The sequence below is a fragment of the Epinephelus lanceolatus genome, chromosome 3 (genome assembly GCF_041903045.1).
Source record: "Epinephelus lanceolatus isolate andai-2023 chromosome 3, ASM4190304v1, whole genome shotgun sequence".
NCBI classification, from domain to species: domain Eukaryota; kingdom Metazoa; phylum Chordata; class Actinopteri; order Perciformes; family Serranidae; genus Epinephelus; species Epinephelus lanceolatus.
In genome coordinates, this window is record NC_135736.1 from 6,979,133 (window position 1) to 7,006,244 (window position 27,112).

Sequence of the window (27,112 nt, forward strand, 5' to 3'; positions counted from 1 at the left end):
GTGATAAAGATGTTGAGAAACTGTTTCAAGGCGAGGTAGACTGCTCTTACCTGTAATGTGGTTGCTTTGTGCCATGGTTAATTCAAAAATGTAAAAGATAACCATATGTTAATGTGATCATCTCAAGCCCTATGCATGGTGATGCTAGAAATAATCAAAATGAATAGAAAATACACCCCTTTTACCTCTCTGCAAACAGTTGCCTTACTTAGCCTCTCAGTATCACCAACACTATACAGGAATGTACCGCTAGCAAAGAACCTCAGTGCAATACAGACTGACTGCACAGTGGTCAGAGACTGGCTGCGGCGTGTGACCTTTATAATGTGTGGTTCCAACAAACTGCATAGATACACTATGCTCTGCCTGCTTAACCGGTACCTCTCCCACAGATAGAAGTCCGTCTGTATCAATGGGTTGGTCCTGTCCTGGAAGACCCTTGGGGCTGGTGGTGGTTGGAAGGCCCTCTGGACAATGCGGGCCTCATCATCAACAGGATCCTCGATGAAAGGGCATGCCATTATTTCCTAATTTACTCTCTCTTGCTCTGTCTCTGTGTCTCTCTGGGTGTGTCCCTCTCCTTCTCTTGGATGCACTCCTTATATGGCCATTATCAGTTGACCTTAATTGACTTAACTGAGGTTGTTTTTAAATGTGCTTTATAAATAAAGTTTGACTTTGACTTTAATTGGCTGTGAACTTGCTAGCCAATTGATTTATATATATATTTATATATTTATGTGTGTGTGTGTGTGTGTGTGTATAACTATGACAATGACATTTCCTCCTTAAGGGTTACATGAAATGTTAGTATGGATATAAAACTTTATATGACAAGTTACACATTAAATTACAGAGTTTGAATGTAAAAGTACATATAAATATAAAACTAATCTTTACCTTAGAGAAAACCGTTGTTAGTAAGGACAGAAACCTTTAAATAACAAGCTACATATTTAATTACAGGCTGAATGTAAAATGACACGTAAATATAAAAATAATAAGATTTACCTTAAAATTACAGAGAAAAGTGTAAAGATTATTAGTATGGACATAACCATTTATATACCAAGCTACATATTTAATTACACATAATTACTGTTATTTTACATAAATTTGTATGTAATTTAAGAAAACAGAAAAGATAATGTATAATTAATATAGTATTTTTTCTGTAAAAAAGAAGAAGAGAAATAAATGTAGTTTGTCATTAGTGGCATAATACTTAAAATAACAGGCGGATTGTTAATTTACAGATGTCTGTAATTTTACAGTTTTGTAGACTATTTTTAGAGAACAGAAAACCACTGTAAAAATTTAGAGTCATATAATGTGAAATTAAGATTTCTTTTTACAGTGAATGTATTAATTGATGGCATCAACAGAGGTGCACTGGAATGTGCTCTATCCTCTGATTGGCTCCATCTCTCATGTCACTGGGGGATGTGTTGAAGCATGTTTACATATCTCATCCTCAACAAGGTAGCCATATGGTCACTCCTCCTGTACACAGGCAGTGCTGTATGGCCGTGATCCAGAGTCTCTATTCTGTCTGTGGCGCAGTGCGAGCAGGAATAGGATAGCACCTCACATTTATATTGTCACACCAGTCCTTATTTACCATTAAGCACACACACCTCCTCCCTTTCTCTCACAAGACTCTTCTGCTCTGTCAGATCAATAAAAAGAGTCACCTGGCTGAATGACGCTGTCTGTTTGTGCCTATGTGTTAGCTGTCAAGCAAGTTCTTAACTGACAACTGCTAAATGACTTATTGTGTTTAACATTAGCTAAGTATGTCAACCAGTGGTTAACACTTGCCACTCAGGTTATCTTTGCAGTTGTTTTTCTGAATCCAGCTGCGTAGCTAGTTTGTCAAGTGAAGTAATAAGAGATAAATTAACGAGAGATACAGCAATTATTTAAAAATTCTGCTTTTAATGTAGTGGAAATGGTCCCATTTGTTTATTTGGCTTGAAAAATTTGCAGTTAACTCCTAAACTCCACCTAAAAACAGGTAATGGGTGGTCACCATTTTGAAAGTCCAAGATGGCCACCACAGAGACTTTGAAAAAAATGGAAACATTGGTTTTGGGGTTTGTCACACTCTAAACTTTATAAAGTACTGTCAACTCCAACACAGATACAATAAAATAAATAAAACATGTGAAGGCAGTACTGTTACTCACAATGGAGTGTGTGGTATTGCCACATTTACTTAAATAAAGGACCGACTTCTTCCATGGATGACTTTCATATGTCTTGTATTGACTTTTAATGGCTTTTTGTATCTAACATTTAATGCTTAAGTTGTACTTGCTTAGCGTTTGTGTTTGTAAAGGTTTTATGGTATAAAATAATTCTTAGTTTCTTAAGGCTTTAATGTCCTCCTCATCATGGCCCAGAAAGTGATTAAGGGACACACACACTAATAATCAGTCTGACACTTTCAGAATAAAAGCACTTAGCTATAGCCACAATTTGCACAGCGTGTGTTGTATTGGCTTTACTTGAGATGATGTGTACATTTTGTTCAAGAGATTTAGGATTGCTAGCCAGACATTATATGGATGATTTATTTGTTTGTTTGTTTGGTGGCACACAAACAAACAGTATATGGGTTAAACATGCTGCTGCAGCACGCACATTCTTCTTATAGTTATAGAGGAAGACAAATAACAAACCCATGAGGATCCATCAGTAGAACTTTCTGGGCCAAAAATATTATTAATCCTTGAAATAGCTTTGAAATCATATGTTTATAACCCACACAGCAAAATGGAGGAACAATGTATAATCTGCATCGGAGACTTGATCTCACAGCTTTTAGGAACCAACTGCAAAGTGTTATCAAGTTGAGTTACCTCACCAGTGTAGAATTTAGTCGTGACTTCACACAACAGTCAACCACCAGGGGGCAGCATAACAGCTGTGCATGTATTTACAGGCAGATTTTAAATAACGTTACACATGTTAACATAAGTTCATGGGAAATTACATTATAATTTTAAATCATACTTTCTTAAGTAACAAAAAGTAACATAAGTCTGTAATGACGGCATTAGTTTACCTGAAAAACCAAAAAACCAAAAACGAACTCAAGAATTGTAACCGGAAATGACGCCATGTGTTTGCGGTAGGAGGCAGACAGACAGAGAAGAAGCTACTATAGCTTAGCCTCCTTTTACCTGCTCAGCATTGAAATACGTAGGCTTTCCACTACAGCTGTAATGGTCTGACCAAACCTCCAACATCTCCTAACCCTGCAAGAGGAGGTAAACGGTATTTTCTGAACGACGGAGCAGCCAGCGAGCCACCGACCGTAGGAAGAATGTCCAGCCGTCTGGCCTTTCAGACCCAGCTGGCCTCCATCATGGAGGTCCTCGCTAATGCAGCTGTGGCGGAGATCTGTAAGCTGGTGGACGACGACTATGCGGTGGTGAGTTTGCAGATGTCGCAGTGCCAGAGAGAGAACAAAGCCCTGAAGAGAAAGCTGCATCTGCTGGAGCTGAAGATGGCCCGGGGAAACGCCGAGAGGAGGCTCAGAGAGAGCGCCATGAACAGCAGCCGATCGAGGGTGCAGATCAACACCAGCGACAGGCTCCGGGAGTCCTCGCCTTCCACCGGTAAGATGACAATTACAGTGCAGCAGAGTGGACCACCCATGTCAATCTTTTTTTATTCAAACACACTGCATTTTCTTTGTACAGCTGGTGTGTGTGTGTGTGTGTGTGTGTGTGTGTGTGTGAGAGAGAGAGAGAGAGAGAGAGAGAGAGAGAGAGAGAGAGAGAGTGTGAGAGAGGTCTAGACTTGTATTTTGACAAGTTGTTCAAACACATAAATGCTGAGCAAACATACTGTATAATATTAGGGCCTAAAGTCAGCATTAATTTCATTTCATTTTTTTTTTTTAAATGAATTCATACAGATGAGGGAGTGTTCGTTATTTATCAGGGATTGCGAAAAGGAGAGCATGTCAAATCATTTTTAAATACTAGGGAAGGACTTATGATTTTGTTTTGGTATGGGGAGGGCCTTCCAAACTTACAGGTTTGGAGGACATGTTTTCTAAAAAAAAATCACCAACATTTTCCCATTAATCAAAGCTAGTAACTGTAAAAACAGTTGGATTATCAATTTTCAAATGGTCCTTTGACACATCATGTGTAACGAATGCTGCCGTCCGAAAAAACATAGCTAGATCTGAGCTTAAAGTAGTGATATGTCATCAGAATAACTTTATTTAACATCTAAAATGTTTTCCAAAAATAAACAGTTTGCACTAACTAACCAGCATGTACAAAACAAGTGAAAAATCAAGACTAATTTACTAGGGGTAGGAATCACCAGAGGGTCCATGATACAGTATTATCACAATACTTGAGAGTAGGGATGCATGCTAATATTGACATTGGCTGATATTGGCTTTAAAATGGACTATTGCAATTGGTCAACATGCTTTTTTGGCACAATGAATGAATATTACAGACACCGAAAAATATTGTTTTTCATGTCTCCATCTGCTGGAGGGCCATCACGATAAGAGTTTGCATGCATAATATGATGTTAATTCCACTACAGAAGAGACTTGATGATCACTCAATTTAGGTGGGGAAAAAGTGGATATGTCAATATCGGTATCAGTTATTGGCCAAATATCAGATGCCACATAGTGGCATATCTGATATTGGCAAAAAAAATCCAATATCGTGCAGTCATGATACAATGTTATTACGATTTTAAATATGTTGCAATACGCTGAGTTTTGTGATAAAATATATCGGGATTTATCCCCTTTTTTCAACTGTAAATTATGTCCCCCAAGGAAAACTTTGTCAACATCTGTTTTATCTAGTAAGATAACATTTTTCAGTCTCTTCATCTCACGTCAGCCATTTTTTTGCAGCAGCAAAATGTAGGCCTATCTAGTGGACTGAAAAAGCAATTGATTCTATTATTCTAGTGGGCTACCTGAAGTTTCATGTGTATTTTGTGAAGTTAATGATTTATATTATCAAAAAATCGATACTTGGCACTGTGTGACAATACAATATTGCCACACAAATTATTGGAATACGATTCTGTATCGATTTTTCCCCAACCTCTATAATTTACTGACTAATTTATGGTAGAGGGAGGGTCATACATGTTCCGCCAGTCACTCAGGGAGGCTCAAGGAAAAATATTTGTGGCTTTGGCAAGGGTAAAAACAAAAAGTCACAACCCAGCCACCCCCCTCCTCTGATAAATAAAGAACAGTCCCTTATTATCTATTATCAGAATGTATTTGGGTGAAAGACAGGTGTTGTAAACTAGTTTGATCAGCTGTTATACTTTAAATTTAACCAAAATGTGGCTTGTATACACCTGACTATAAGTCACAGTGACCTGACACACGAATAATATATTGCATTCAGTGGTTTTACTTAAAGCTATAGTTGGTAATGTTGGAGAGCTAGCAAGATTTGAAAGCAGCATCTCCTCTAAGCTCCACCCCCTCCTCCCCTTCCTGTCAGTGCTCCGTCCAAAGCCACGGCCCCACACGAACTTGAACGTGCATCCTGCAGTAGGATTCAGCAGGGCAGAGGAGAGCCGAGTAAAATAACAAATCCCCCCCCGAAGCGAACAAATAAATACCTGCCCAACAGAAAGACAGCAACCTCTGCATCACTTTTCAGGCCCTTCAGCTCCCTCAGTTGTCTCCACTGTTCAAAAGCTGCACCGATGTTGATATCTGGTTTGTCCTCTCGCTTTATCCAAAGCCTTTTTAGTCGCAGCCTTTTCTGCCTCCGACTTTCTTTTCTCAGCCTGTTTAGCAGGGCGAGCCGTTACAACTAACGCTGGAGGTGGTACTTTTGGCTGCATTTTCTCTGCCATTGTTCAGCAAACTCCTGCTAACTCGGTATTTCTGCTGAGAAGTGTGCTGAATATTTCCAGCAACAGTGACACGTGATGAGTGCACGCAGGGAGGAGGGAGGGAGGGACAGAGGGGGGCTCGGGCAGGATGAGACATGAAGGCATCTGATTGGTTCATTCCATTCGCACCGAATGGCAGGGATTGGTCAGAGTTTTTACAGGCCTGCAGCTGCCACTGATTTTTTTTCGTTCCTTTTTCTCTACACATTATGTATTGACTACTCTCAGGATGGAAGGACCATTTCACCCAGTATAACAAGAAGTGTTTCTGAACAGGATTACCAACTATAGCTTTAATATATGGATATTTATACTTAATTAGGTTTTTATCTCCGTGTGATACCTGTTGAGTCTCTTTTTCATTGTGTTCAGGATATTTGAAAGTTACAGCTTGTAATAGCTTGGGTTGTTATAAATTAGATGATGTCATCTTGGTCAGAATATTTATCTTAGTTCTTTAGATAAGTATACAGTTATTATTTATCTATTCCAAACTTATGTGAGGTATTATCTGACATAATCAACTTTAGCATGAGAAAACAATAAAGCAAGTCTGGGCTTATCCTGCCTGAAACAGGTTTGGCCATATTAGAGCAGCAATGATTAGTTGACTCACCAATAAGTAATTTGAAAAAAATAATTGCCAACTATTATGATAATTGATAATTGTTTGTCATTTTTTTAAAAAACAAAAATGTCAAAGTTTTGCCAGTTCCAGCTTCATAAATGTGAGAAGTTGCTTTTATTTGACAGTTATGATGGTAATTGAAGAGTCTTTGGGTTTTGGACTGTTGGTGGGACAACAGAGGCAATTTGACGACGACACTTTGGACTCTGGGAAATCATGACGAGCATCTTCCGATTTTTTTTTTGCCATTTTACAGACTAAACCATTAATTGTGAAAATAATCTGTAGATTGATAGAGAATGAAAATAATTGTTAATTGCAGCCCTATGGCAGATTAGTGCAAAATGGACTATAACATAGCCAACAGTATAATGAAGACTGAAATCATAATTAATTTAATCATTAAGCAGTTTGATATGATGGTGACATTACAGAGCACTGCCTACACTGATGGAAAAGCTGACCTGTTAGAATTGTCTGAGATGGGGACAGACAAGAGTTATTAAAGTTCAGAAGTGGATGTTCTGACTTAGATATTGCCACTGTTTGTTTGCATGACCAGGAGTACTTTTTGGTGAAATACAGCTTTCTTTTCTGTTCTCCACCCAAACCTGTAACTTGATATGTTGATATGGAATGAGCCATGACGGTGGTTTCAGGTTGTTGTGACCAACACTGAGATCATCAGAGCAAGTTAATAACAGTAATTTGATGCTGCTCTCCTGCTTCCTCTTAAAGGAATACTTTACCCACAAAATGACCATTTATGAATAGTTAGTTACACTGTGTTACCTTGAATTAAGAAAAAAAACTTTTTTTTGTTGCACGCCTTCACAGGAAATGGCAAACATTTTGATTTATTTGTTAATTGGGCAGTGTGTTTAACAACGGCAAAACTATATCAAAACCTCACATCAAACTCACATAAATCCAAGTCTTACTTATTCAGTCTTATGCTCAGTACTTCCCAAACACATGCATTTCCACTAAAAAAAATCCTTACTATTAGACTGGCTTTTAAGAGAGTGTAGTTACGGCACCTCAGGTTTAAATATTAGGGTTTTAGTGATGTTTTGATATGGTTTTGCCATTTTACATGGAACTATGTGGGGAAAAAAATCAAAGTTTTCCTCACAAATTCAACGCAACACAGCATGACGAATTGATATACAAAAGGTATTCCTCTAACATATGTAGGCTTGGTCTCATTTTCCCTCCATTGTCGTTTTCAAACTGGAAACGCATGAACAACAACTGCCCCTACTGCAGTTTGTTTATAGTTTTAGAAACTGTGATCACAGTTGGCAGCTGTGTTATGGCTAAAAGAAGGTGCGAGGCTCTGCTTCATATAATCAACAAGTTGTGCAGTCACTCTGATTCTAAATCAGAATATTTGTTTACCCCAGACACTGAGATCTTTTAACACCCAGGACTTTGATGCTATCTAATGAATTTGCTGCATTAAATAGACGTTGTCACCCCAGTAGTTTTCAGTCAGTGGTCAGGTGTACTGTGTGGTTTTGCCTATCATGGCTCTGCGTGTTGTCTGAGGAGAGTATTGCAGTTTTCTGACAGTGTCAAGCTGTGGGTTGAATTAGTCTGAGCACTGACTGTATGTTGCATCATATGCTTCTGGGCTATGAAGTTGCATGATTCAGAGATCAGTACTGCCTCACTGCTGATAAGCCCAGTTCAGCATAAAGATAAATGTCACACTTGCTTTAGAGATGCAGACTGTTATAAGGTTTATAGTTGTTATTATGGTCAAGATAAAATGAAAAACAGAACATGTTTGACAATAGTGAAACAGCAGGTCTAGATTCATGAATTCTCTCTCTCTCTCTCTCTCTCTCTCTCTCTGATGTTTTAGTATGTGCATGTCACCCCTCTTGGTTTTTTTCTCTTGCCCATTTGATTGATTGATTGTTAACATAAAATATTGATTAGCAACAGTATGCTGTTGTATTTTTAACATAGGTGCAGATGTCCCCAGCTGCCTCTCTGTCAGCTCTGCTAAACTTGAGCTAAATTTGGGCTCTTATGTCCATTTTGCAAGTGTTAGTGGTGCTTTGTGTGGTTGGCTTTGGATGGTGGTGGCGTGTGGCTGTGAGTCACTCATCAGGATGAAGAAATCATCTCACCAGTCTGAAAAATCTCCTCCTGCTACCTCTGCTAGCTAGCTGCAAGCTAGCCAGATTGATGTTTTCAAATGTAAAAATCAGAAAACAGGAAAAGATGGAGAAGATGGAGAAGATGAAGAAGCACCAGCTGAATTAGCATCCTGCTAGTCATTGTACAGACATCTATCATCTAGCTGACAGAGCAGAGGACGCTGGTGAGAGAAGAAGAGAAGGCATGTGCTTTACAGTGAATAATGACTTGTGTGACAGTGGGAATGTGAGCTGCTGTCCTGTTCCTGCTGTGGATCACTATTACACACTGTTCACCATTCACCATTATGATGCTGTGATGGTCAACACACACATTCTATAGTGTATCTCCTCATCTCTGCTTTCACTGTAGTGACACTATCAGTACTGACCATTGAAATGTACACTGTCAGTGTTTCTTAACAGGTGTTGTTCATGTTTTTGTGTAGGCAGCGTGTTTGAGCGACGGATGGATGTGGCCCTGTGGTCTAGTAGAGTGGCTGCAGGTGAAGGAAACAGCAAGCGGATACACTCTGACAGCATCCAGAGTAAGGTAAGCACCCCAAAGGGAGTCAAGGTGGCTATGATATGTATAGACTCGAATGGATGTTGAAAGTCAGTGCTCAGGGAACAACCCACAGGGGTGGGACAGGTTGAGTGCATGTACTGTAGTTGCATGAATATGAAACTGGTCTTTGCTGAAACAGTGACAAAACTGCCTTGTTGTGAAGTCTCCAGACGTGGAGCTGGTGGAGCCAGAGGCAGTGCTGGTGAAGCAGGAGAAGGTGGAGGCAAACATGTCCCAAGAGACAGAGGAAGATGTGCCGCTCATAGGAGATGATGGTGAGTACAGTATTAGTAGTAGTAACAGCAAGTACTACTCAGCCTGCGTGTGCTGTGCTATAAGACTGAAAGCATATAGCCATAGGAACAGAGTGAATTGAAAGGAAATTGAATTGTTTGCTGTGACAAGTTTGACAAGTACAAAAGAAAATGATGGTTGTTGTTACTTGTAATGGTGATGACACGTCAGTGGGGCCATAAAGTGTCTTTCAAAGTGTGCGCTTACCAAACTAGGACTGACGTTAGCTTAACCGCCTTGTTAACTCATCGTAAAACTCACCAAAACCGCTTCTGTTAGTCTTGTTAGTCAGCTAGTTAGTTGGTCAACTGCTCCAACAAACACCAAATCTGATTTGATTGAAATAAATCCTTCATTCATAGAGTTTGATGTGAAAATATGCTGATCTGCATGCTGCTTATCCCCACAGTCTCTTTCTGCCACTCTGATGTCTTCAGAGCGGTGGCTCTCACCCCTTCAGAGGCAGCTACAATAACATTAAAACATGTTTCAGCAAACATGCAATTAATAACAATAAAAACAGGGAAATAACAGTTAGGGTAATATTTTAAAAGCTATGAAGTTGAGAGATTATGTCCCTTGAGTTGTTGATATGCTTTTAATATGAAACACAGGAAGTGTTAAGTTTCATAGGTGGTAAATTAAGGAAATACTTGACATACAAAATTACCATTTGTATAAATATTACTCACCTTGTTACTTAGACTTCCTGAAGGAAAATTTTCCTTGTATGCCTCCACATTAGAGTGAGAATCCAAAAAAAAGTGAACGCTGTCCATGACTTGAAGTAAACAGGGACCACGTTTAATAATAGCAAACAATATCAAAACATCCATTCACAAACTGTCACACAACTCCGACAGTATAAGTCTCATTTATCCAGCTGTCTGCTCAGTACACATGCATTTTTACTAAAACTAGGGCTGTCCCGAATACCATTGATTTTCACATTGGCTAGTCATCCTGTTTAATTTGTCTTCTGATTAAATTGGAACCGTTGAAACAAGTTGTAGGAAGCCTCTGCAAGTAACTGGTTGCTGGCAGACCCTCTGTGCTGCAATAAAATGGTTAATCAGCAGTGCCGTGCACTGTAGAGCCGATGCACTGCTGGTTCTGCCGGCCTGAATAGAATATAATGTCTATAGCCTTACTGTTGTGTACAGCCTTTATAGACTGAGCTGAGTAGTGATGCGAAGGTCGACCCGTAACCCGCGGGACCCGCAAATGGACCTGCGGGTCGGACAGCAGTGATCGTCTGTTAAATCGGTCTGTAAATGATATTTTGACATTATTGGCTATTACTGTCATGGCATCCGAAGGTACCGATGCGTTGAGCAGGTGACAGTCCGCGGTCGTCTTCAAAACACACTTGTGTCACGCACTCCAAAAGAAACTTGTTGAAACTTTAAACAATAATTTATTGTACAAAACGGGGGAAACAAATATTGACAAAAACGGTTCCATAATTCATATTAAATTCAAAAGATAATGAAAAAACAGCTACAAGTTAGAGGGAATAGTGATAAAGTGGTTAAACTTGGCATTGATCCACAGCCTGTTAAAAAAAAAAAGTTAAAAAAAACAAAAACACGAATACCAGATTTTCATTTCAACGAATACCTACCCGTAGAAACGAATATTCAAATATCCGAATATTTGGGTACAGCCCTAACTAAAACCTTAAAATTTAAAACACGTCAGTACAAACAATCTTATCCATGGCCAATTAGCACACCTGGGAATGTACATTGGTTTGAGCGTTGCTAAAGCAGAGCTCATACGCACGCACCCGCATGCTCAGGTATGCCCAGGATGCACTACTCATAGTTAGATGTGTTTTAATAAGGTTTTACTGAAAATTAATGTGTTTGAGAAGTACTTATTATACAACTGTATAAATGAGACTTGCATTATACTGTCTGAGTTGTGTAGGAGTTTGTAAACGGATGTTTTGATATAGGGGCGGTTCGCTGTTGTTATCACTACATGGGCGTGACTGAAAACAATAAGTGGATGAAAACTATTTCTGGAAGGAAGAAAAAGTGAGATCAGCAGTACTGTTGAATTAGTGCTTTTGAAATGTTCTTAATGATGAATTAATCACGTGATCTGTAAATGAGTGGTGATAAATATCCATGATTGAATAATGATGATTAATTGATTAATCATTAAAAATCTTGTTAGTTGCAGACCAGTACCATATGAGGCATGAATATTTTGTGTGTAAGAAATTTAGTCTGTATCAAAAGACCAAAGTATTAACTGTTAAATATTTCTTTATACTTTGCCCCACATGGTCTGTCTAAAGGAGTGGTGGAGTGTGTCCCTCGTGGACCTGCAGGACAGAGACCCACCATTGAACAGCAAGACACCCAGTCCACCACCAGTCAGTCCCGGTCCCAGATCCAGAGCAGCAGGACGAGGCATACCGGAAGCAGCAGCAGCAACAGCAGCAGCAGAGGAGTGGAGGTCAGTGACTCCTCTCCTCTCCTTAAATGTGAACTCAGTGCCTCTGTTGAGGTCAGAGACTCACTGCAGGAAACAATAAACTCACACCAGTATATTGATGACGGCAGCAATGACTCACAGTTTGACGTGTTGTGTGACAACAATAAAAGCGCTAACGCATTGGTTGAGGAGTTTTTGGATGAGCACTCTGGGGTTGAAGTGGAAGAAGTGACACCGTCTTGTTCATACTCGATGGCGGCGGCTGATTTCCCATCAACCTCTTCCAGCATTAACGGCTGGCTTCGTTACGGCACTACTTTCCCCCTGTCCCAGCCCTTCAGTGACAGCGGCAAAGTGCCCCATCGAACCAGCGCCAAGGAAAGACTGTTTGTTTGCAGCTACTGCGGCAAGGCTTTTAACCGTCCCAAGAAGGTGGAGATTCACCAACGCGTCCACACAGGGGAGAAGCCTTTCAGCTGCTCCACATGTGGGAAGATGTTCTCAGAGGCTGGAAACCTGAGGAAACACCAGAGAGTTCACACTGGAGAGAAACCATACAGCTGTGGGATGTGTGGCCGAGGATTCGCCTGGATAAGGAACCTGAAAACTCACCAGCAAAAGAGCCACCCTGAAATTGCTACTGAAGAGGAGACCTGGAACCAGGAACAGACCTAAACTATCTCTTACTGAAAGTCCACCATAGGTTGTAATCATCCAGCAAAGACTCTATGCTGGCAGTAAAGAAAGACTGCTCAAAAAAATGAACATAATTTGTGTACAGGACCTTCTTAAGAACTTTGTAAACACATTTCTTAATGAAAAAAAAAAAAAACAGTTTTCAAATGTGACTTTGAGAGAAATAAGAAAAACATGTTACTAATCCTTAAGCATGTGCTTAAGTGTAGCAGCTTTTGGACAAGTTGAACGTAGTTGTGATTAATTTATCAGTCTTCTTCAAAGTGTTTCTCTGTACAACAACATGATCAACAACATGATCAAGTAAAGCTTTCAGATTGAAAAGTTGGGGCACATTTTTAGTAGCATGTACACTGATCAGCTACAACATTTAAACCACTGACAGGTGAAGTGTATAGCATCAATCATCTTGTTACAGTCCTTACAAAATGTTTTGCTGGAAAATCTTGGGTCCTGGCACTTATGTGGCAGGGCAGTGCGCCATGACATACAGCAAATCTGTTCAGGAATGGCCTGAGGAATGTGACAAAGAGCTCAAGGCGTCAACTTGGCCTCTACCTTCTCCAGATCCCAATCCGATTGACCGTTCATGGGACATTCGGGTACCCCAGCGGTACCCTTGATCCCCGATGAGAACTCCTTGGCTCAGACTTGGCTCTGACCTGTTGCAGCATGGACACAGGACCTCAAGGGGGGTGTCCTGTGGTGTCTGGCATTTGTGTGTTGGCGGCAGCTCCTTTGAGTCCTGTTGGGGTACCAGCATGTCCCACAAATGCTTGATCAGATTGGGTTTTGGCAAACTTGGAGTGCAGGTCAACACCTTGAGCTCTTTGTCATGGTCATCTGGGTCGATCCTGGACAGTTTTTGCCATGCGGCATGGCACTGGGGAGCGCTATAGCCCTGCAGAACATTGCATTTTTATGAGATAATCAATGTTATTGACTTCATCTGTCATTGGTTTTAATGTTGTAGCTGATTGGTGTATATTTTAAATGTCATTGATGACATTTTAAATAGTATCATAAACTGCACACACATTTACCATCCTTTCTGCTGGAGTGGATACTCTGCCTCCTCCTGGGCCTCATTTCGCAAAAGCACCTAAAAAACTCAACAAATCTCATGTGCAGACTCAAACCAACAACGTGTTTGGAGACTTCTTGATGTGCTGCTTGACAATTGGGGTTGATACAATACACCAGCGAGTGGGCTGCCAACCCACTGCAGTAGGTTATTACACCTTTCAGCCTGTGTCCTAGCCAATTACTTTTGGTCCTATTCATTCTAATTTTACCTGGACCACGTCCTTTTCCTGTGTCATTTATAGAGTCGAACAAGATGGACAATCGAAAAGAAAAAAAAAACCTAAGAGGAATATCTTACTCCCCAATTAACCGTTTGTACATCAGTTACTCACTTTGTGTCGTGTCGAATTCCCAAAGGAAACGTTTTGCTCACATGCTTCCAGTAAACGAAGAATCAAAAAATATATTGTTGATGAATCTAAGTCATTGTAGATGTCATTTAACAACAGCAAAACTGTATCAACATACATTTACAAACTCGGCTCATGCAGTATAATCCAAATCTCATCAGTGCTTCCCAATGACATTGCACTACTTTGCCTTCAGTTTTGTCTGATTGGGACTGAAAGTGAAAGTTTTCACTTATAGTCCCAATCAGAAAGGGCTGACTGCGTGGTAATGCAGTGTGTTTGGGATGCACTGATGAAATTTGGATTATACTGCATGAGATGAGTTTGTAAACTTATGTTTTGATACAGTTTTGCTGTTGTTAAACATGGTCCCCACTGACTTAGATTCATCAACAGTGTGTGCTGTTTTTGGATTCTTCATCACTGGAGGCATGCCAGAAAAAGGTTTTCTTCACTAATTTGAGGTAAAACACATAAGACAGTCCAGTGAGCCCAGTGATGGCAGTTCAACTGTTTTGCAGGTGAAACAAAAGACAAAAGGGACAATGGGTTAGGCTGACTGGCTGCAACAATTTTTTGAAATGTTGAAATCATTGCAGCAGTTAATAGAATTGTTGTGAAGAGTGTATACATTGTATTTGACATAAAATAAATAGTCATTAAGAGATAATCATTGTATGTGTATGATTTTGTTGATCATTTCTAATTGTGTTTTCTGTTTGTTGAATGCACCGTCAGCAGGGCACAGCAGGTTAAAGGATCTGTGATGTTGAGAGACTTTACATTATTATGCACAGATGAATAACCTGGTAACTGCATAAAGATGCATGACTGTACTTATAAGTAGAGCATGAATAAATACTTTTTAGGTATTGATAACTTGAGTTAGTGGGAATAAAGGTATAAAGGCCTTACTGTGGTCTTACCTCAAGATATTTTGTCTTTCAAATTGCTTGAAAATTGTGTATTTGGCAGCTGAACTATATAAAAACTATCTGGGGAAGAACCCACAGAGTCTCCTTGCAGCTTATCTCTCTGACTGTTGGAGTCCCCCAGTAAAATCTGTCCGTTTCCGGCACTGACAGTTTTTCTTGTGCTTTGAACAGGATACCTTGCGTTCTTGTTTAAGAGGCTAGGCCCACCCTAAGGTGAAATCCAGAACTGCCTTTGAGTGGGCCTAAATTGTGGGTAGTCTGCTGATCTGTATGTTACACATTGTGTTGTTTTCATTGGTTGTATGGTTGGAATAAATAAAAAGTAAATGTGTTGGATTTTAGTCTTGACCAGTACAGGTCCGAGAACGGTATCCATGTATTCCCAGTAGATGTTTTAGAGCGTTGTCATTCTAAATGTCAGACGTTTCATGTGTTTTATATATGAAATATTTTACATTTTGTATGCAACATTTCTTTTATGGAATAAAATGCGCTTTTTAAACCTGTGGAAAGTCTTATTTCACAATTCTTGTTTTTAAGAATGAAGATGGCAGAACTTTGAATCGATGAAATCAGATTTTCATTGCTGCTTTGATAAAAGATTGATCAGTAATTCAGCAGAGCATAGTGGATGCAAAGTGAAGAATTTCTAAAACTTTTGTTTTAAGTTGCTCTCAATGTACTTGCACAAAGTTCAAGAACAAATAACAGGATGAAAGAATTAAGAAAAAATTCGACATGAAGCTATAAACATTGTAGCAAAGGCAGGTAAAATGAACTATTATGCACAAGTAGGAGGAAACAGGTGTATATAAAAAGCAACAAACGGGATTTATATTTGACAAAAGGTGCATTTGAAAGCACAGTGAGTGTTTTAATTGTGGTAACAGTAAAAACTAGTAAAAACACTGAATAAAGCAGTCTCACATTACAAAATATGTGTTTCTCTGATGCTGTTTGGTATGTGGGAGATAGGCTGTGAGCCTAGCACCTGCTAATGTGTGCTCACCTTTTTTTCTCTGATAACTTGAGATCCAGATGTTTGGGAGGTTTTTAAGAGGGGCCTAGTAATCTGCAGAGGTCTCTTCTCTTCAAAACAAATGGCCCAATTATTAAAATGGCTAAAAACCCTGAATAATTTTATTCATTTTAGATAGTAAATGTTTTTTTTTGGCACTGCTTAGCATGGAGAGGTTGCTAACTACGGTGGCCGATGTGAAAATGTGAATGGCCCTGTTTAGAGCCAGTGTTTGGTTTGTCTGTTCTGGGCTGCAACATGGTGATCTCCAAAAACAAGGACCCACTCCCTATGTAGATATAAATGGCTGATTTAATGGTAACGAAAACACACTGACTCTTATTTTCAGGTGATTATACACCAAAGAAAATACAATTATGATATTATATTCCATTTCTTCCAATGTATCCCCCTAAATCCCACACATTGGACCTTAAACTCAAATCTTCTTAGTATACAACAGTGAACTTTTTGCTGGACAACACAAGAAGAAAAATTAAATGATTGACGAAAACATTGAATATTGCAAAGGAATAATATATGGTTCCTCTGAATGCCTTTCCCGCCCTTCACTGCTCATCATGTTGTTGTGTATAATGTGTATGACCACTGTAGACAACTGTCATTCTACTAGTGACAGACTACAGTAGTTGCTTGTTTTCAGTGCATCTCACACTGTACACATTCTGTATCATATGTTGTGTGTCTGCCATGCAGTGACATCAGACATTTCCTCTCCTTGTTGTGTATGCAGAAAGAGGAGGAGCCAGATGTGGTGCTGGTGAAGGTAGAGGAGGTAGAGCCGGCTACGGGAACTCAGAGCCAGACAGGCCTCAGCATACAAGAGGGTGAGTGGACGTATCCACCTCACATGTGAAGCAGTGATCACACTATGAGGTATTGATAAGCATACTTCTCTGACATCACCCTGTTGGATCTGTGGACCCCATCTCATATCAATGCAACAACATTCTGCCATGAAACCTTGGGTCCTGGCATTCCTGTGGATGCCACTTGACACACACCACCTAGCCAAATACCACTGCAGACCTGTTTATTTAATCCTGTCCAGCAGATACACAGTCTGACAGAGAAAACCTCTCTTTCTCTTTGTATCCAGGGTTGGTGGAGTCGAGCACCGATGACTACAGAGCAGTTCTACCATTTGATGAAATCACACAGACTTCCACCAATCAGCTGTCTGACCTGCAGGAGTCTGGGCGTGGCTTCTCAGAGGTCAGCTATGGCCGTTCTTCGCTGTGGACTAATGGGGGGGATAGTTTTTGTCATGATGACAGCCTCCCAGGGCCGTCCTCACATTGCGCCCCCCTCTCATTCCTGCCCACCGCAGTCATTGGAGCAGAGCCTGGTAGCTCTGGGAGAGGACTGGCTGTTGAAAGCTCTAGAGGCTTCCACACCTCTGTGTCCTTTCAGCCGCAGGCTCCTGTTATCGATCTTTCAGAGGAGTCCAGCCCCACTCATGTTTTAGGTCAGATACAGGGGACCCAACAGTTCCTGGAGCCAGGTCAAAGTCGAGGTCAGGGCAGTTATAGCAGTGCCGATATGCAGCAGAAAATCCCCAAAAAGCGGGTTTGCATCTGTAGGTTCTGCAGTAAAGGGTTCAGCTCCCCAGCAAATTTAGAGTCCCACCTCAGGACTCACACAGGAGAGAGGCCATATGGCTGCAGCATCTGTGGCAAAAAATTTTCCCAGTTCTGGAACCTGAAGATCCACAGGAACATCCACACTGGGGAGAGACCGTACCAGTGCTCACTCTGTCCTGAGAGGTTCTCAGACCCTAGCAACCTGAAAAAACACCAAAAGAGACACCACCCACAAACATAGGCTGGCAGTCAGCGATATTTTAGAAAAAGACCTAAACATGCTCTGTTATTATGTCTCAGAATCCCCTAAAGAGTCATAAATAATAATCCTCATATTTCAAAATCAATCACTATTGAAATTCACAGACAACAGCAAGATACTGACCACATCTAACTCTTTGTGCTAGACCCAGAATATCATAAAGGGAATTTATCTTCTTGCCTCAGACATTAGTCAAAACTCTGCAGTTTATGGAGCAACCATCTTTTTACAGTGGCAAATAACATAAATATCTCTATATTTCAAATTGTAGCAATTGGAAATCATTTGTGAATCAAATTGTTTTTGTGTCAGGAAAGAGAAACTGAGAATGACATTACCCTGTTGATGTATATGATATATATGATAATATACTGATAAAACCTGGGAAATTAGAAATGAAGACCTGCTGCAGATAAAGACAAGGACCTCTCTGAAGTGGAGCTCAAAAAAAGGCATGTTCCATTACTCAAGAATTTAAAGTACACTGAACAAAAATGGAAACACAACTTTTTTTGTATTTACTTCCATATTCCACAGGTTTAAGGTCTACGCCTGTTTTCATGCACTTGATAGATATATGTCTGTCAAATTTTGGTCACACATTTGTAAAAATCAGTGTTAGTGAGCCCTTCTTATTTTCCAAGATAACCCATCCACCTCGCAGGTGTGGCATAGCAAAATGCACAGGTTTGCCTTTGGATGGTCACAATAAGAGACCATTTTAAAATGTGCAGTCTGAGTTTTAAGGGAGCGTGCCATTGACATGCTGACTGCAGGTATGTTCACCAGAGGTGTTGCCTGTGACCTGATTGCTCATCTCACTACCATTAGACATTTCTAGTGTTGTTTCCAACTAATTGGCAGTACATCCAACCAACCTCACAACTGCACAAGTGGGTTACAATAACCAACTGCTGTCAGATCAAGACCCTGGTGAGGAAGATGAGCATGCAGATGAGTTTCCCTAAGACAGTTTCTTATGGTTTGTGCCAACCAATTTTCGCTCTCAGCTGTTAAGGTAGCTGGTCTCAGACGATCTTGCAGGTGAAGACGCTGGATGTGGAAGTCCTGAGCTGCTGTGGCTACATGTAGTTGTGGATGGACCTGCACTTGTATACTGACTTCCTAGTCTTCAACCACTCAAAGTGCTTTTACGCTGGTGGCCATGGCTACCATATAAGGTGCCACCTGCTATTCCACTTACACACACTGAAATACCAATGGAACAGCCACTGGGAGCAGTTTGGCCAAGGATGCTTTGACATGCGGACTGGAGAAGCCGGCGATCAAACCACCAATCTTCCAATTAGTGGATGACCCACTCTGCCTCCTGAGCCTTAGCGCGGTGGTCTGTGGTTTTGAGGCTGGTTGGATGTACTGCCAAAGAGATCATAAGATGTCTTATGATGGTGAAATGAACATTCAGTTCGCAGGCAACAGCTCTGGAAGACATTCCTGTGGTCAGCATGCCAATGACATGCTCCCTCAAAACTTGGGACGTCTGTGGCATTGTATTGAGTGATTAAACTGCACATTTTAGAGTATCCTTTTATTGTGACCATCCCAAGGCACACTTGTGTAGTAATGATGCTGTTTAATCAGGATCTTAATATGCCACACCTGTCAGGTGGATGGATTATCTTGGAAAATGAGAGGTGCTCACTAACACTTGTTCAGTGTAATTTAAGGGTTAAGGGCCATGGCTGTATTTGAATTACTTGATGGTTGTCATAGATACAAACCTACAAAACAAGCCAAACAACAACAACAACCCAGTCACTAAGATAATGAGTTATATCTGTCAATACAGGACAGAGTGGTGAGTTTGAACACTGTTCAGAGAAATGTTCAGCCAGAAGTATATGTGAATATCATGTTCTTACCGTGGAAATGCATTTTGTTTGTCCTCATAATAGAGAAACAATATATATATTTTTTTCTTTTTTAAATCTAAAAGAATAATCCTCCTCTTGAGGAATGTGTCATTTTAAAGTGTGATTATTATGTAAAAATACAAGACATTGTAGCATAAACATGTAATGTAAATGTAACCCTAGCTTTTTCTATTGTGTCACAATTTTGTAAAATCCTGCTCAGTGTCCACAGTTTGCAATGTAAATCATTAAAACTTTATAAAATCTCAACATGCAAATTTGTGTTTTCATTATAAATCATACATTACAAAATTGTGACACAATATTATCATGAAATATATAACTCATACAGTACATTGTTCTAATTCACAATATCTATATTTACTGATACCCTGAAGGTCTATATGCCTCCATGTAGAGTTAGATTGCTCCAAATTTCTGAAGCACACACATGCTTTTCTCAGGACTACCCCTCCACAAGCTACACTGCCTCCCCCAGGGCAAACCTTCAGCCAGTATTGTGGGCTGTAATGTACCACCCACTAGATTTATACGATATATTTTTAAATTGTGTCTAGGGTTGTTAAAGACTTTAATAGGTGATGTCTGTTTGTGCAGATTAAATGTTAGTCATTCAGTGATAAAGATGTCCAGAACATTTAAAAAGGGACAGTTCACCCCAAAATCAAAATGACATGTTTTTCCTTTTACCTGTAGTGCTCAAAAAAAGGCTGTAGAAATGTCTGCCTTCTTTCCATTATAATGGAACTAGATGGCACTCAGTTTGTGGTGCTCAAAGCGCCAAAATATTACATTTGAAAAACTCAACAGCTATGTCTTTTTCCAGAAATCATGACCCGGTTACTCAGTTTAATCCACAGACCTTGTTGTGAGCAGTGTCATGTAGGAACTATTTTCTTTCAACTAAACCAGTAAACCATATCACTGCGCAGAAGGAAGTGTCTCTCTCATGGATGAGAGGCTCATGCTTGTGACAGTGCGATATGTAAACATTAATGGCATCCTCCTCAGCTGAACTGTAACGTTAGCTAGCTCAGTGGTGCTAGGTGAGCTAGCAGTAGATGCACACTTCCTTCTGCTCAGTGACATGGTCGGTTGGTGTGGTTTGGAAACATCTCTACTGCCGATATCTCCAGCACTCTGCAACTCACACCAGAACAATCAAGCGTGATAAATAGCACTGCAAGTAGGAGGAGGGATATGTATTTTTTATTATGGGGTGAACTGTCTCTTTAAGAACAAACGGTGTCATAAACTAGTGCTGTGTCTCAAATTGCATACTTCTGTACTTACACTTAATATTTTGAGTGCATAAGTGCGTTCACACTGAGAAGTATGGAAAAATGCAGTGCACTATGAGTACCCGGATGGTGCACTCAAAACAGTCAAGAAGTTGAGTGTGGAACTATGGACACTTCTCGCCCTCAATGGTCGCCATCTTGGCTACGTAGCTGAAGGGGAGGGACCACTTTTGAGGATATGGCGGTCGAGGACTGTGCGACCGTGAACGTCACTGCATTGTCGTTATACATGTGTTTTTGCACCAAGCACCATATACTGTTGTCGGGTATAAGCCAGCAGTATGTTTATTGGGTTAATTTAATTTAACAGTCTGTAATGATTTGCTACTGCAAACAGTAACGTGAATGCTAATGCTAACTAGCTAATTTATGGTCGTCATTTCCGAGTGCACAACAGCCGTGTTTGGTTTGAGCAAACACTACCCTATCGAAATTCGCGCACTAAGCCAATGAGTACATAGTGCACATAGTATACTACATGGAAGTGTACTAACGTAGAAGTACGCGTTTTGAGACACAGCACAGGGCTGTAACAGCCTTTGTTAGACCATATGCAGACGTACACTGAATTCAGTCAAGTTCAAAATGGCCGCCTAAGGACCTGTAGACCAATAGATGTAGGTATCACTAGGTTCCCACCTCATAAATCCCATCCCACTGTCAAAGTATTACAGCATATGGGAATACTTCAACATTTTGAAAAAAATACACTTACTGTCTTTCTTTCAGGGTGAGATGTTCAGTGAGCCTAATTCTGTCCAAAGGGAAAATATACACCTGTCGGCACCTACGAACCCTTTCACACCATGCACACTCAGAACATTTAGACTAGTATTCAAATTGAGTAAAATGAAATAAAATAAAACAATGTATACAGTTACTGATATAAGCCTTATATACATATAGTGTATACCTAGGGAGACTTTGGTTTAGTGGGAATGAGGGTAGTGCAGAAGGGAAAACCAGCCTGACAAAAACTTCTATGTCACTTATTTAGTATGTTTGAGAGCAGAGAGATACCTCTCTACAGAGTCCTGCATGGGCTCATTTTTGAAAAGCCACACCCACCCATACCTGTAAAGCTCAGTACCAGAACTGACCAGTTACCTGTCATTATGTCTAAGTCAAAGCTGCACCTGTCCACACCCATTATTAAAGTCCTGCGTCCCAACCTGCACTGATGATTATGATTATGTGATGTAATGTGAGTGACTGTAGCACACAGGCTACTTTTATCACATTAAGCTGGGTTCTTCATTCTTCACATTCTGCGCAGTCACTGCCAGCTTAGAAAACATTTTAGCACGCTCCTTCCAGTACCATAAAACCTCGATGTAGGCTGATAGCTCATCCTGGGGCTGCAAAGTTTTATCTCTGGAATCCTCCACGTTGGTGACGATGGAGTCAAGGATTCGACTTGTGTGATTGACTTTCAAAATAAAAGGAATGGCAGCTTGATAATGGTGATCTAGATGCCAAAATAGTACACAGTTACTTACTGCACATATTTTTTATTTGTTTTGTTCTGAAAAATTAAAAACAGATTTTTGTTCTCACCCACTGCTGACCCACGTCTACATTTTTGCCTTCTCAAGTATCCATAAGAAATACAGCTGTTTCTGAGCTTTCTACCAGGATGGAGATTTACAGTGACCATGACAGGTTCTCTGTGATGCTGATTCCCAGGAACCTAAAACTGTTCACCTGCTCCACCTCAGCTTCATGGGTGTAGAAGGGGGTGTGTGCACTTGCCTCGTTTTTCTTTCTTCAGACAGTGACAGAGTATTTGTTTTTTGCATCTAAATATCTGAAAGAAAGTGAAAAAACATGATTCCCAAAATGTCCGCCTGTTTGTTTAGATGCAGTGCTGTACCCTGATTAGATTAAAGTTAACATCTGGTCTTAATGCACCTCTCTCCTGCTCATGCTCCCCGCCCCTCCTCCCCTCCAGTCTGCAGCACCCCAGTCGACGCCTGTGATATCCCTAGACCCCAGCAGTGTAGTGGCAGTCCAGCTGAGAGTACCAGACACCAACACACCAGCCAATCCCAAAACACAACAACAGCAGAGATCCAGTACCAACAACCCTCTCAACTCTGAATACTCTCTGTTTGAACTGGAGACATTCTTCAACCGCTGGGCCCCTGATAATGAGTCTGTATCAGCCCGCGGTGGCCCTTCATGTCCTTTCACCACTGACGACTCAGCAGAGTGTGACCAGGATGGAGTTATTATTGTAGAAACTGAAGCACAACCTCAACCTGTGCTTCAGGCACCACAAGGCTCAGTTTCCTCAGCAGTGAGGATGAGTGGAGGGCAGAGTTGCTCCTCCATTCAGATCCAGCCATCTGTGTCACAAGGTAAGACATCGTTTCCTTTCCTTTGTAGAGGCTTACTGTGTCGCTGTTTTTGTGGTTCTTGGTTTGTTGTGCAGAAATGTCAGGTGCTGCAAACTGTTAGAACAACAACAACAACAAGCATGAATAAGGATCATATAATTGGGGACTTTCAAGGGCGAGAAACGGAAACATTTCTAATTACTTAAAATTTGATGCTTCCTCAGATCACATCCTCACTGGAACTCCCTTCACACATGCAGTCTATCCCCGAAAGGTTCAGGAACATTTCCTGCATGGGGTCCTGTGTAAATGGGAGCAGGGATTGATAATCAGGGAAATCCTGTATCGTCAATTTCCCATCTTAAGACCTTGTACATGGGCCAACCTAAAAAAATCAAAGTACATGTCAATTTTTCTCCAAGATGGTATCTGTCATTTTAGGAAGTACTTAAAGCACTGTTTTTTGTTTAAGTATTAATTTTTCTGATAAACTTGGTTTTAATTAGTAATATGATTCTATGAAAAGGGGTTGTGATGTCATGATTGACCCCAATCCCAAATGGATCCCTTAGGAAGTGGTGTCCCAATTCTCCGTCAGGTAAAGAGCTAACCTGATGGAGAATTCGGACACCACTTCCCCTCACGTGAACACGCAAAACCAAGGGGAAGGGCCAAGACAAGGGCTAAGGGGGAGAAAAGGAATTGGTCCCAGGTCTGTAAGGGCTTAGGGCTTGAGTCAACGAGTCTGTAAGGGATCCATTTGGGATTGGGGGACTGTTTGCCAATCAAGTGCACACAATCAATGGTGCGCCTTGTGAATGTAGGTCGGCGAGCTCAATACTGCTACTATCGCTGCCACGTAAACTCTGGCTCCAAATGAGGTAAAGACTGTGTGCTGATGCTCTGTTGTTTTCTACTCCTAGCCCTGTCAGCGGAACCATCTGGGTCTATGCCTCTGAGGATGCAGGCTCCATTTTCTCAGCCTCCATGGAGCAGAAAACCAGTCATGATAAGAAACGCACAGGCTCAGCTGCTGCAGCAGCACCACAGCATTCCCTCCGTACAGACCTCCACACTGTCCTCCACCACAGCTGCTGTCAGTAACACTCACAGTGGTGATAAAACAACTCTCTCTAGTATCAGCTCAACCAGCAGGACTATGAGCTCCACAGTGACTCCCTCTGTCAGGGGATCCACAGCAGCGTTTCGCAGCGTTGCACTTGCCGCACAGCATCGAGCCAGCCTTCAGGCTCGTCACAATGAAAGCCAAGCTGCAAGCATCATACCCAGCGAGCGCCGCAGAAAGAGCTACATCTGCAGAACCTGTGGCAAGGCTTTCTCCGGCCTGTCCAATCTGGAGTCCCATGAAAGAGTCCACACGGGGGAGAAACCTTTCCGCTGCGACACCTGTGGAAAACGCTTCTCAGAGGCCGGGAACCTTAAGAAGCACCAGAGAGTTCACACCGGGGAGAAACCCTTCAGCTGTGACCAGTGTGGGAAGAGGTTCGCTTGGATCTGCAACCTGAGGACGCACCAGCAATCTGCCACAGGCTGCGGACCGCAAGCCAGAGGAGGGCTGGGACTGGGCTGATGACAGAGGAGACGGTGGGGGACAGGACTGTTAATGATAGTAGTGTTTCATTCACACACACAGAGGCACATCGTTGCCATTTCTTCATTCTTAAATAGGGATACAACAACAATACGAAGTGTGGAACAGTTACTATATTTACTAATTCTGTCTTTTATACTTCCACATGTTTTGTATCTTTGATATATGATGAAACACTGTATGACCATTAGCTTTCAGTTAAAAGACCAAACCAGTGTTTTTCATTAGTTACAAATCATGTGTCCTTTACATTTCTACTGGACGATTACTAAAGTTAAGTTCTTTTTTTGAAGTTTTGAATGTATTGTTCCAGGCAGTCACTGCTTTCATTTAAAGGTCAGGTGTGTAGGATTTAGTGGGATTTAGTGGAGTGTAGCATGTAACATGTCACGCCCATCACGCCTCCTTTGCTTTCACGATGTCAGCATGCCGTGTAAAATCACTCTGGAGCAGCACGATGCTGACATTGTTGGTTCTGTGTAAAAATGCAAAGGTGGCATAAAGAGGGGACTTGGTAGCTGCCCTGAAGTGTGATCTCTGTTTATAAAGGGCTGGTGAGGAATGCAGACTGCAACCAGCTGCAACTTCTCTTGGTTAGAATTCCTTCACTGTTCATTGTTCAGGAGGTTTTTACTGGGAGCTGAATTATCCACAGAGGTCTCCTTCTCTCCAAAACAAACAGACCTGGTGATTTAAACAGGTAAAAACACTAAATAAATCAGTTTCACATAATGAATTAGTGTTTTTCTGACACTGCTCATTGCAGATGGGCTTCTAACTATGGTAGGTGACGCGAAAACGGGATAACACAAATGGCCCTATCTAGAGACACTGGTTTGTGTCTTCTGGGCCACTGTAGAAACATGGTGGGGCAACATGGTGATCTCCATAAACGTAGACCTGCTCCCTGTGTAGATATAAACAGCATATTCTATGATGACAAAAACACATTGGGTCTCATTCATGAAACTTGGGCAGAATGAATTTGTGTGTAAACTGTTCGCAGAAGAACATTTACATGTATTTTGGCATTTAGGAGAGAGAACTGTTAATTTAACACTAGAGTCTGGTGCTGACTGCTCCAGTGGAGGCATGTCGCTCTCTCCCCTGACAGAGATGTCTCTCTGATGATGCAAGCAAAGCACTCATCTGCAGCTGTTGGATTTTTTTGTGTGTGCGTGTAATAATGCGTTTTTTTGCATTATGTTTCATATCGAACCGTTTTCTTTTAAATTTTTGGATGGTTCTTACAACAGAGGACAGATGTTAGCTCCTTCCAGGCCTTTGATCTACCTATCCCTGTCATACTACTACTAACAGAAAAAAATAAAATGTGTCTCTCAACCCCACTTTACCCAAAATAACTTCACTTGTCGGAAAAGTTTTTCTTCCTCTCTCTCTTTCTTTGTTGGCTCCATGTTCGCAGGTCAACAGGATGCACCTATCTATAGTAATCATCACCTCCATATATGGTGGTCACTGGCTATTTATGGGCTGGGATGTATGCTATTTGCTGACTAGAGGGAGCATGCTGTCAGTTTACAATTGATTGGCATTCATGAACATACACATACAAGTTTTCCATGGCATTCGTGAATTTAGTGTTACTTTTTAGAACCAAGGTTTTTAATGTGAAAACCTACTTACAGATTTGCTAACATTTCATGAATGAGACCCAGTGATTTTTATTTCAGGTGTTTATACACTAAAGAAACTACATGCTGTTAACATTTCTCCCAGTATATCCCCCTAAATCCTACACACTGGACCTTTAATGCAGTTAAAGGTGCAGATGGAGATGAGGCTCAGCACTGCAGTACCACGCAACAGCTGACCTGTACAACAACAATCAGACATGATGTTCACTGTGATTCATTTGATTTTTCAAGTGTCTGCAAGTTGATTTTCATGTTCTACAGAAATAAAGTGAGACTGAGGGCTGCCTGGATGTGAGAGAGAGCACATTTAAAAGATCCAGCAGTCTATGATGTGCTTTGGGAAATTGTTGGT

At 40.9% G+C, this 27,112-nt stretch overlaps 1 protein-coding gene across 1 annotated transcript; it reads left to right on the top strand.

The window, feature by feature from the left end:
* Positions 1-3,104: 3,104 nt before the first annotated feature.
* Positions 3,105-27,048, top strand: LOC117255123 (uncharacterized). The gene is made up of 8 exons (XM_033623728.2): positions 3,105-3,626; positions 9,144-9,247; positions 9,426-9,537; positions 11,865-12,025; positions 16,844-16,937; positions 17,210-17,325; positions 23,103-23,511; positions 24,414-27,048. The coding sequence occupies exons 1-8, from the start codon at positions 3,332-3,334 to the stop codon at positions 25,079-25,081; spliced, it is 1,959 nt and encodes a 652-aa protein (XP_033479619.1). The 5' UTR covers positions 3,105-3,331; the 3' UTR covers positions 25,082-27,048.
* Positions 27,049-27,112: the final 64 nt, after the last annotated feature.